Source organism: Palaemon carinicauda, chromosome 32 (assembly GCF_036898095.1).
Source record: "Palaemon carinicauda isolate YSFRI2023 chromosome 32, ASM3689809v2, whole genome shotgun sequence".
Taxonomy (NCBI): domain Eukaryota; kingdom Metazoa; phylum Arthropoda; class Malacostraca; order Decapoda; family Palaemonidae; genus Palaemon; species Palaemon carinicauda.
In genome coordinates this window covers 27,326,858-27,340,274 of record NC_090756.1, presented here as the reverse complement: position 1 = coordinate 27,340,274, position 13,417 = coordinate 27,326,858, and the positions used below count along the sequence as shown (strand labels likewise).

At 33.0% G+C, this 13,417-nt stretch overlaps 1 protein-coding gene across 1 annotated transcript in view; it reads right to left on the bottom strand.

The window, feature by feature from the left end:
* The window catches only part of LOC137625552 (uncharacterized), a 49,445-nt gene extending 38,118 nt beyond the window's left edge, over positions 1-11,327 (bottom strand). The window contains exons 1-6 of the mRNA XM_068356461.1: positions 11,191-11,327; positions 4,915-5,281; positions 4,191-4,329; positions 3,367-3,607; positions 2,788-3,020; positions 2,156-2,451 (exon numbers count right to left, since the gene is read on the bottom strand). Of these exons, the coding sequence (XP_068212562.1) occupies positions 2,156-2,451; positions 2,788-3,020; positions 3,367-3,607; positions 4,191-4,329; positions 4,915-5,243 (1,238 nt within the window). The 5' untranslated portion in view covers positions 5,244-5,281; positions 11,191-11,327. The remainder of the gene's footprint in view (positions 1-2,155; positions 2,452-2,787; positions 3,021-3,366; positions 3,608-4,190; positions 4,330-4,914; positions 5,282-11,190) is intronic.
* Positions 11,328-13,417: the final 2,090 nt, after the last annotated feature.

Genomic DNA, 13,417 nt, shown 5'->3' with positions numbered 1-13,417 from the left:
TATAGTTATTCCCAAACAATTGTGCAACTAAATTATACAGCAAAAAAAAAAAAAAAAAAAAAAAAAAACTAAAAATGATAAAAACAGTGATGTAAAATCCAAAAATTAATAAAAAAAATAATATTTCACTAATTATAATAATTCCCAAACAATTACACAACTAATTCATAAAACAAAAAAATCTAAAAAAAGATAAAAACAGTGACGTAATATCCAAAAATATTTTTGGAGAAGAAGAGAAACTCGACTTCTCCCCTGTGTTGCATCATGGAAGAGTCATTTACCCCAGAACCCGGGCTTTCACTCGAGTTTTCTTTCGTAACAAGATGTCTAGGAAGGATTGGGTGCCCTGGGTAGGTCAAGCCAAGGTATATCGTTTATGTTTATGTATTTCCTGATGTTAATCATAGATTTACCGTAAATAAAACGCGAGGGATTTATATAGATAAAAAAAAAATGCAGCTGTTTCTAGTCCACTGTAAGACAAAGGTCTTAGATAGCCTATGTCATTAATCATGTTTGGAGTTTGGTCAGTTTTCATCATCACGTTGGCTTGTGTAGATTGGTGATGGTGGGAGATTTTCGTCTGATCGCGTACAGCAACCTAATCTAGTATGGGTAGTCCTGACTAGTACAGTTTTGCTGATCATGGGGATACGCAAACCTTTTCACCACGTTAAGCTATCCCCGCTATGAAAGGGATATATATATATATATATATATATATATATATATATATATATACACATATATACAGTACATATATATATATATATATATATATATGTATATATATATATATATACACATATATACAGTACATATATATATATATATATATATGTATATATATACATATATGTATATATATATATATGTATATATATATATATATATATATATATATATATATATATATATATATATATATATACGTATACACACACACACACATATATATATATATATATATATATGCATACATATGTATGTATATATGTATGTATACATATATATATATATATATACATATTTATGTATGCATATATATATACTGTATATATATATATATATATATATATATATATATATATATATACACACAGTATATATATGCATATACATACATATATATATATATATATATATATATATATATATTTTATATATATACAGTATATATATATGCATATACATATATATATATATATATATACAGTATATATATATATATATATATATATGTATGTATATATATGTATACATATATATATATATATATATATATATATGTATACATATATATATATATATATATATATATATATATATTCATTAGTGTACAAATTTAGCAACCTACTTAGCTAAGTTCGGAAAACTCTGTTGCTGAAATGTGTAGCGCTTCGCTAGTAATTGGTAGGACCGCGAATGGCTCCCTGCATACTTTGCGACGATCTACTAATCCGAAATGGGGCTCAAGCATTAACTGAGAATATAAAAGCAATTTCTAAAATCTTAGGTAAATAATAAAGCCCAATTAGACTCATATAATTTATTTCTTAATTAAGATTTTAATAAAATAACAATGAAACCAAATATTTCCATTTCACTAATTAATATAAGAAGTGGAATCACTTTTACCCAAAGGCCTTTTAAAGCTAAGCTTGTATAACAATACAAAATTAAATTACTTATAACTAATGAGTCAAATTAACTTTCCAATAGATATTTATAGAGTGCCAGTTAAGTTTTTATTTCTGTCTACTGAAGGCATCTAGCAACTATGCCACTCATGGGGCGTGGCTTGTGAGTAACCTAAGCATAAACCAGATTTATAAGAACAAGGAGAAACCAGAGCCAAATTTGGTGTCAACAAAACCAGTGTTTAGAACTATTCCATCAACCTATGAATAACATGATTATCATAAATATTAATGATAGTTATTAGGACACAAAGATCTAATGAATCATTATGATCAGGCGATTCAGGACAAAATAGATTATGAAAGAAGAAACAAATTGTGAGACATGAACAACCGTAGAGGAAGAGACCGGGAGGAAATCAACTGTCACTTACCAAAGACGTAACACCGACAAAATCAATGACATAGAAAATGTAAGATACAAGCTAGTAGCTGCCGAAGACATCGATCACTTAGGCGACCTAAACGTCCCCAAGAAAAGGATATTGTTTGTGTCGTTGTCGTAAAGGTAGTAGATGAAAGGCCTGTCGCAGTGGAATTGGACATAGTCTGCCTTCATCTGGACCGGACCGAAGCGCGTGCTGATCACGAAAGCCGTGGCCGCTGCCGCTTCAGTCCCTTCTTCGGACACTTCGATGAAGGCTTTATGGATACTCTCACTCACACCCATGTTCATTCCCTCCACGTAGCGCGTCAAGTTGCCCGTGGTTTGGTTGAAGAGGTCCGTCACGCCGATGTTTATGAGACTCTGGAGGAAGAAGTGTCATAGATGTGGTATATTAACTTGATAAGTGTCCAAGAGTAGAATATTTTCATAGATATGAAATGGTCACTTGATAGGTGTCCAAGAGAAGATTCTCATAGATATGAAATATATTTTAACTAACTCTGTCACCATGAAATAATGAAATATCATAAACAATATATATTTTATATTTCCCCCCTGTCAGCATACAGTAGATGGTACTTAAGAACATATTCCGTCTTAATGAGCTACTATAGAAATATAAAGATATATATAAGAAACATATTTAACTCATCATCACTACAAGGCAAATAGTAAATGTAAACACACGAGCCCCACCTGCGTCAGTTCCTTCTGCAGGGTCATTTCATAGGTGAACTTCGGCACAGTCAGATTCACGAGCTTGGAGGTCATGCCAGCCATGGTCTCTTGCAGAAGGGTGCCATCTAGTCTGGAGAGGACGCCCTCAAATGCCTCGTCTCCGGCAGAGGAAGGAAGAAGCAGGTACATGGATATGACCTGGTCGTCGTAAGGGAGCTCGAGGAGACGAATGCCTTGGGACGCATCTTCGACTGAAGCCGAAAAAGGCAAAACAATATTGGGAATATTTGTGCACAAAATACAGACACTTACTATATATATATACACACACATATATATATATATATATATATATATATATATATATATATATATATATATATATATATATATATATGTAGGTATCCCCCAAGTTTTCTGCAAGTAATTTATGCATGCAGTTGCTAACCTGACACGCTGTCCCGCAGGTATTCAAGGATCTTATGTAGGGATCACAACGGGTTATTCTCAGCGGTCATCCATCCAATTACTAACCAGCAACTAGCAATATGTATTCATATAAGTAAAAAGAGAGACTAAAACTAACAATCAACACACCATACTTAAATGAAGTCTTTATATGCATCATCTTAAGCTCCTCCTCTTTCTTGTCCGTCTTGAAAATGGCAGAATGCGTCATGGACGACTTGAAGGGATGCAGCCACGAGCCCTTGAAGTACGCGGCGTTGACGATTACCAACTGCGCGTCGCTCAGGGCGTCCGGGTCTACCAGGTCCTTTATGCGTCCCTCCGTCGTGTCGGAAACAAAGTCGTTGATCGTGGCAACGGCCTTCATTATCTGCGAATTGGAGATGTCAGATAGCTCAGTGAAAAATATGTATACATATATATACATTGAGACTTCCCTTACTGGACAGCGATGTACGGAAACATGTTTCCTTTTTTTTATCCATACCGTGATTCAACAGGGTATACACATAGGCTACATATATATGCATACATACATACATGCATATATATATATATATGTATATATAATCATCATAATTTCTAGAAATTTGGATTTTCATTTGCTTCATAACCACCATTAATTTCAAGGTCACTTCTATGCTTGAAATGCTTTTCGGAACGATAATATTGAGATATCATATTTAGATAAGTTATAGATTCTATTATATGACCATCCATCTTCTGTTTAAAAGTTTCTGTGGGTATTTCTTTATTATACAACAGCTAAGGGATTTCTTATCAGATAGTTATTGGATTTATCATTACATATGTAGTGAGATTAAACTAACTAGCAAGTTCAGAGCTTAAGGAATATATATATATATATGCCTTTTCATATTCCCCTGAAAAAGTACCCAGAAATTTAGTGCCTTGATTTAGATCTGATGATGAGAATGTCTGCCGTAACTTACATTTCTGAAATCAATGTGTTCGATTTCGTTGGGCAAGACGTTTGTCGTACAGTTCCGGAAGGGCAGAGCCTTGTCTACGTAGAGCTTATTGGCCAGTTTGAACACGTAGTTCACTCCGATTAGATTCCTCAGCTGGTATCTGGAACGTTAGACGATATTAAAGTGATTTGAAATTTGTCTATAAAATAGATTAAGATATTATTGTAAAGCAAGTTATCTTTCTTTCTACATGAAAGTATTATTCTTGAGGTTATCAGTGTTCCAATTTGTTTAGATTTCTCTTATAGCTTATGTGTTATCTTAACTATACTTTGGACTGCCATGTTAAACAATACATGTCAAAACCCATTTAGAAACCACAATTGTTTTAAACATTCATTTTTGGAAATGAATGCCTTATACATTATACATTTAAAAGATTTTTCTGAGTTTTTAAGAGATAAAGTCAGGCAAATTCTATTGTATAATCAATTTGTTTAGATAAGTGGATATAATTTCAGCTTATCAAGAACCATACGTTCACATTGACACTTTCCTGGAAGCTATCAAAATAGCAACGTAATCTTCTACCTTTCATTACCCTAGCTCTGGGAATCGCTACCGTCTTCTGTGCTCTTTTGATTAGATGTTAATGGTAACTGATGGAATGAGTTTTCTAAATTATGTCCTGATTTTTATAAGTCTTATGGTATGTGAGAGGGAGAGAGCCATAAAACATCCTTACGTAAGATCCAGAGCCTTGTGCATCCTGAGCGTCCCGATCTTGCTATCCGTCCTAAGAGCAGCCTGTAACTGACTCTCCGTCTCGCCTGCTGAGCCGAAGTAGGCCAGCGAGAGGGCCGACCAGATGCTGTAAGGGGAGAATATGACGTTCTCTTCGGGATTAAACCCGTTGAACTGCCGTAGGAGGTCGAGGCCGAAGTCCGCTATGTGCGACAAGTTCGTCTGGAGTACGACGTTGAAGCGATCGTTGTCGGTGAAGCATTGGGAGTGAACTTGGGTCACTCGACTGTTGAGGATGGCCACGAAGGTGGATAGAATTAGCCACTTCATTGCGGTCTCTGTTCTTCGCTTGTATTTTATTATTGGTCCTGTGAAAGAAAAATAAGAAATTCATGAAATTAGATAGTTTCGTAATTTGATAATCATATGTTTATATAAACGACAAGAAATGCTGCCGTGTTTAGTCCACTGCAGGACAAAGGCCTCAGACATGTCCTTAGTCATGTCTTGGCTATTTTCATCACTATGATGTCCACTACAGGTTGGTGATGTGGGAGAGTTTCGTCTGATTGCTCAAACCAACCTAGTATGGCAGGCCCTGACTAGTACAGCTTTGCTGATCATGACTATATGCAAACCTTTTCATCACGTTAAGATATCGCCACTAATAATGGAATATATATATATATATATATATATATATATATATATATATATATATATATATATATATATATATATATATAAAGAATATCAGTATTAACTGAAAATTTCCACCTTTCAATTATCAGATTAAAAATCCAATTCATATGTAAAATTATATTTCAGAAACTTGAATCTATTCAAAAAAATAGAATAATGATTCTCTATATAACAAAGATAATCCACCGTTAGCGAGTGTTGTCATATAATAACGAGAAACAATACAATAGTAAATCCGGGTTACGCATTTTTTTCTCCATTGTACTTAAATATGTTATAATCCGAAAGTCTAGATTTTGTAATTAGATAAACTTTAGGTGTATATATAATAATAATAATAATAATAATAATAATAATAATAATAATAATAATAAAGAATTTTACCTTTGATGGTAAGGCAATGTACACTCACTTCAAAAAGTATCTGTTCACGTTATGATCGATAATTACGAAATGATTCGTTCGCGCTGTGATTTATCAGGTAAGCTGGCTGAAACGAATCTCCTTTCCCAATAATCATCGTCACTTGTTCCAAAATGTTTAGTCGAAAGTTTGCTATCATAGTGTTTGGAGTCAATGTACCTTGATTATAGTAGTTGACGGATTACCTGGGTTATTGAAGTAAAGTGAATTATGCTCTCTCTCTCTCTCTCTCTCTCTCTCTCTCTCTCTCTCTCTCTCTCTCTCTCTCTCTCTTCCATGACCCGGATCTATATGGTCATTGTGACCCTTTTTTGTTAAGCGATGATTTTTTACTGACCATGATATGGCATTCCGGTAGTCACTTCCTGTTTTTAGCCGTGCTGACGTAATAGTAACTTCCTAAGAGAGAGAGAGAGAGAGAGAGAGAGAGAGAGAGAGAGAGAGAGAGAGAGAGATTGTCTACCACCGTTCTCTACTGTAACTCAAAGAATTGATTTTCCATCTGTTTTCTTATTTTAATATTTGCTCCGGAATTATCTACCTTCTTCTGTGTTCCCTATTCGTATTTCTATCCTTAGGTCTATTAGTATCTAAGTTCTTTGGTCATCAACCATTCAAATTTGATTAAGGATTAGCAGCTTGTGAGTAAGTCTATTTTATTAATCAGGATAATAAGATCTTAAGAGGAAACAGGCCGAAATAATTTTGAAATTTAACTTATTTTCTTAAGATCTTAAGAGGAAACAGGCCAAAATAATTCTGAAATTTTGCTTACTTTCTTTATATATTCTTTTCTACTGATCTACTGATGTATGAAGATGATAATTACAAATGATAGCAGGATGAAAGGATAAATATAGCAATGAAAATTACAGGAAATATAGAAATTTATAGACTATTAATACCAAAACTTTCCTATTGCAATCTCAATGTCGAAATCATACGTGCGTTAATGTCCCTGATCAAAATGAAAAAAAAGGACAATACGAAGAAATAATTCCCTCTTGTTTGTTCAGGAAGAATGTCCCTTCCTTCCTGTAACTTTTTTTTTCCAAGGAGTAATCATTTTCACGGTTTTTAGACAGATTATGAAAGCCTTTTGACGGCTTGGGAAAATTTCCTTTGCGGCTCAGTGACTGTCCAGGTTCCAGGTTCCTCGTTGCTCTCTCCACAACACTGTGATTGTGGGCACACTAGAAACGTAGTAGCTCTGTACTTCTGGTTAGATTCCGCTTACCTGTAGAACGGCTCTTCCGCTTTCTAGGGAAGTTTTAGTACCTCGTAAAGTAAGTGAACTGTTACACAAGGTTTTTCACTTCCCCAACTACATCTGTTTCCGCTTTGGGGGGTCATAAAGGTATATAGGCCTCTCATGCATGGCAGAGGCAAGGGACAGTGACGTTGCCCTAGCTAGTAGGACAATGTTTAAAGGTTTAAAGACCACTCATGAATGACAGAGACAAGGGACAGTGACCTTGCCCTAGCTAGCAGGACAGTGTCTTAGAATTTAGTCATATATACATAGGATCTGTGCCCAAGCCCCCTTCCCATCAAGGTATGACCAGGGAGAGCCAGGTAATGGCTGCTGATGACTCAACAGGTAGACATATAGGCTACCTAGCTCACAAGAATGGTGAGGTTGCAGACACTACAAGAAACTGTCAAGTTTGAGTGGGACTCGAATCCCTGTCTGGCCGAATGCCAGACAAGGACGCTTCAAACTAGCCATATATACATATGATCAGCGTCCAAGGCCCCTCTCCATCAAGGTATGACCAGGGAGAGCCAGGTAATGGCTGTTGGTGACTCAACAGGTAGACATATAGGCTACCTAGCTCACAAGGATGGTGAGGTTGCAGACACTACAAAAAACTGTCAAGTTTGAGCAGGACTCGAACCCAGTCTGGCGGAACGCCAGACAGTGACGCTTCCAATAGGCTGCCAAAACCTTTTCAGCAAATCTTCATAGTTCAGCCTGTTAGCCCTAAGCCTAACAGCCTGGACTGGCGCGTGGTGCGCACGGCATATCCGAACCAACCAAACCAGAGCCAAGCGCTACACTATATCTTAGCCTCGATTCATATAAGAAGAGATATGTACCTAGCAACTTTATCCCTTGTTTAAATACTTCCTTATACATAAAAATGAACTAGAGGGGCACTCAGTAGAGCGCAGACCTTCACGGCGGCAGCTTATTTCTCGACCCTGACCTTGACCTTTGACCTTAATATGTACTAGTTGCCGTGGATTTTTATTCACTCAAATATGAACCAAGTATGAAGTCTGTGACAACGATGTCCAAACTTATGGTTGATTACGTGAATTGGACATTTTGCTTGACCGTGACCTTGACCTTTGACCAAAATTCAATAGTTACCAGCTTTTTACATAAAAGTTAATCCATGGAAGTTTCATTCCTCTACGATTCAAATTGTGGCCAGGAAGCTGTTCACAAACAAACACACACACACACAAACAGGGGGTAAAACATAACCTCCTTCTAACTTCGTTGGTGGAGGTAGTTAGAACACTAACTCAGGCTGGAGATGTAGGCCTCGCTACTTCACTCCTTGTGAAAATGACTCTTGAGTAAGAGGGTGATAGTTTATGGAGGAGGCAGACAGTAGAGTCCTGCAACTTCACTTCTTGTGTAAATAATTTTCTATATAAATAAATAAATTGAGATATATTTGACTTAATTGTTTATTTGAATCAAAATAAATAAATGTAATTTTTTTAAATTAGATAAACAAATTAGAATATCAGAAAAATAAATTTTTTTTTGAATTAGATAAACAAATTAAAATATCAGAAAAATAAACATTTTTTTTAATTAGATAAACAAATTAGAATATTAGAAAAATAATTTTTTTTGAATTAGATAAACAAATTAAAATATCAGAAAAATAAAAATTTTTTTGAATTAGATAAACAAATTAAAATATCAGAAAAATAAAAAAAATTTTGAATTAGATAAACAAATTAAAATATCAGAAAAATAAAAAAATTTTTGAATTAGATAAACAAATTAGAATAGCAGAAAAATAAACATTATTTTTCAAATGGTTAAATAAACTAAAATCATTCAAATAAACTTAACCTTCATCAAAACTCAAGAATAATAAGAGAATAAACAATTATCTTATATAATTAACATCTATATAAAGATATAAATAAACTGAGATATATTTGTCTTAATTGTTTATTTGAATCAAAATAAACAAACCATTTTTCTTCTTTTGAATTAGATAAACAAATTAAAATATCAGAAAAATAAAAATTTTTTTTGAATTAGATAAACAAATTAAAATATCAGAAAAATAAAAAAAAATTTTGAATTAGATAAACAAATTAAAATATCAGAAAAATAAAAAATTTTTTGAATTAGATAAACAAATTAGAATATCAGAAAAATAAAAAAAAATTTGAATTAGATAAACAAATTAGAATATCAGAAAAATAAACATTATTTTTCAAATGATTAAATAAACTAAAAACATCCAAATAAACTTAACCTTCATCAAAACTCAAGAATAATAAGAGAATAAACAATTATCTTATATAATTAACATCTATATAAAGATATAAATAAACTGAGATATAATTGTCTTAATTGTTTATCTGAATCAAAATAAACAAACAAATTTTCTTCTTTTAAATTAGATAAACAAATTAAAATATGAGAAAAATAAACATATTTTTCAAATGATTAAATAATCTAAAAAAATCTAAATAAACTTAACCTTCATCAAAACTCAAGAATAATAAGAAGAGAATAAACAATTATCTTATATAATTAACAAGAAATTATATAATTAACTGAATAATTAACTTAATTCATTTGACTCACAAACTCATTTACTTCCCTCAACTAACAATCATTTTCACGGTGATGGTTTCCTTGCTCGGAGCCTGGTTGTGCCCTTGGGGAAGCTGCTTCCGTAAAATTATAGATATTACGTGCACGCCACGTGCACACCGCGTGCACTCGTGTACGTACACACGTGCACACACACACACACACACACACACACACACATATATATATATATATATATATATATATATATATATATATATATATATATATATATCCATACCTTAATTTGGTGAAAGGATTTGTATATCACCATGATCAGCAAAGCTGTACTAGTCATGGCCAGCCATACTAGGTTGGTTTGCTGTGAGTGATCGGACAAAAGTCTCAGTCTCCCACCATCACCAATCTGCAACTGGCCTTGTGGTGATGAAAACTGGCCAAACCCCAGACATGGATAAGGACATGTCTGGGGCCTTTGTCCTGCAGTGGACTAGAAACGACTACATGTGTTGTGATACCCCAGACAGGAAGAAGGACATGTCTGAGGCATTTGTCCTGCAGTGGACTAGAAACATCTTCTTTTGTTGCTGTACCCCAGACATGATTGAGGACATGTCTGAGGCCTTTGTCCTGCAGTGGACTAGAAACAACTGCATTTGTTGTTGTACCCCAGACATGAATAAGGACATGTCTGAGGCCTTTGTCCTGCAGTGAACTAGAAACAGCTTCATTTGTCGTTGTACACCAGACATGAATGAGGACATGTCTGAGGCCTTTGTCCTGCAGTGAACTAGAAACGGCTGCATTTGTTGTTATACCCCAGACAGGAAGAAGGACATGTCTGAGGTCTTTGTCCTGCAGTGGGCTAGAAACGGTTGCATTTGTTGTTATACCTCCAGACATGTCTGAGGCCTTTGTCCTGCAGTGGACTAGAAACAGCTGTATTATATATATATATATATATATATATATATATATATATGAATATATATATATATATATATATATATATATATATATATATATATACATATATATATGTATATATATATACATATATATATATATATATGTATATATATATATATATATATATATATATATATATATATATATATATGTATATATATATATATATATGTATATATATATATATATATATATATATATATATATATATATATACTGTGTATATATATATATATATATATATATATATACACAGTATATATATATGTATATATACAGTATATATATATATATATATATATATATATATATATATATATATATATATATATATATATGTAACCAACAAAATTAAAAACTCACTTTTCACCAACTGATCGAATCGCCCAATATAACCGCCTTCTACCGCACTGAACTTCTGTACTCTACTGCCGCGGGCGGCAACTGAGACGAGATATATACGTGTACCGCTTCACCGCTTCACCGCACGTCGCTGACCGCATGGCTGACCGCAGGATAAAAGCCGTTCCCTTGGCGTTACTGAGCGGTACTATTATAGTCAGCGAGATATTAAGGGTAATTTTGAACATAGAGGGAAAATTCTTGGTTATGCTGGTGTCAATATACGATGGGTAAAATTTTGGTCTATTTTTTTAATTATCTTAAAATGGAATGATTATATTAAAATGGGTCTTTAAATTATTTTAAAATGTGCTATAGTATTTTTTTTATTATCTTAAAATGTAATAATTATATTAAAATGAGTCTTTAAATTATTTTAAAATGTGCTATAGTATTTTTTTTATTATCTTAAAATGGAATGATTATATTAAAATGGGTCTTTAAATCATTTTAAAAATGTGTTCTGATATTTTTAAATTGTTTCGATTTTCATGGTAGATCATAAAGATAGTTTTTAATGTTTTTAAGGACTATAAAGATTGTTTTGAATGTGTTAAAAGATCGTAAAGACAGTTTTGGATGTCTTAAAAGATCGAAAAGACAGTTTTGGATGTCTTAAAGGCATTTTATCATAATTTTTAAGACTTTCAGATCTGACGACATTACAAAGATATCCTACGACCTATTTCATACTCTTTAAAATTACTTTTAATCGTTTTTAGATCCAATTAGGCTCCACGAAGTGACTCCTGGATCCAAAGAGTCTCTGAGGACTCCTTCTGAAAAAAAAGGATTTAATAGGACTTTGAATATCAATCCTAAAATCCTACAAACATGCGTTTAAAAATGACCTTATGATCCTACAATCCTCCTAAGGACATATTTCTTAATAGGGATCCTTAAAGACAGTTTTCATGTTTATAAAGTGATCCGAATCCGTTTTCGGAATTTTGAAATATGTAAAATCCTCCATGGTCTTTCAATTAAACTCCAATTCTGAAGACCCTGTATTAGAGATCATAGTTCCTAATTATTTAAAGGATGGTTTGGACATGTTCTTCTCACTTCCCAAGAGAAATTAGTTCACCAAACTTTCAACTGGGCTTCCTAAGGCACTAGAAGAGTTGGAAGACCCAGGCCTACATGGCTGAAGAATATGAAGCGCAAAGTGGGATATGATGACTGGAGAAGTATTGACTTAAAAGCGGAAGATAGAGACGACTGGAGAAATTCAACCGAGGCTCTTTGCGTCATTAGGAGTAGGAGGAAATGATGATGATGATCATCATCATCTTCATCATTATGATGATGGTCTTTCAAGACAATCCAAACTGTCTTTACGATCTTTTAAGACATCCAAAACAGTCTTTATAGTGTTTTAAGACATTCCAAACTGTCTTTCCGATTTTCAAGACATCTAAAACCACCTTTATAGTGTTTTAAGACAGTAGCTTCATCATCTATCATGAATATTAAAACAATTTAAAAAAAAGTCTATATGGTCTTTTAATGCATCCAAAACTGTCTTTTCGATCTTTTAAGACATCCAAAACTGTCTTTTCGATCTTTTAAGACATCCAAAACTGTCTTTTCGATCTTTTAACACATCCAAAACTGTCTTTTTGTTCTTTTAAACATATATAAAGACTTTAACAATTATCATAAAATATCTCTAAAAGTCTTTAAAATAGTCTTCAGACAATATTTTTTGAACGAAATATTTGAGATTACTACAATGGTCTTATTATTATTATTATTATTATTATTATTATTATTAGCTAAGCTACAACCCTATTGGAAAACTAAGATGCTATTAGCCCATGGACTCCAACAGGGAAAAATAGCCCAGTGAGGAAAGGAAAAAAGGAAACAGATAGAAAAGTGGGACTGAGTGTTCCCACAAGCAAGACAGCTATATTATTATTATTATTATTATTATTATTATTATTAGTATTATTATTATTATTATTATTATTATTATTATTATTATTATTATTATTATTATTATCATACACAGATTTCTAGCTTACAACAAAACACAAAAAATTTATTCAAAATCTGAATTAAATTCATCCAACCAAAGAGAATAGCCAAGAACCATGATATGATTTGGCCCAGTGGAGAAACGTGCAATTTTGAGGACGTTTTGCAGATCCGGATATAGTGGAGACATAACAGCTATTCTTAA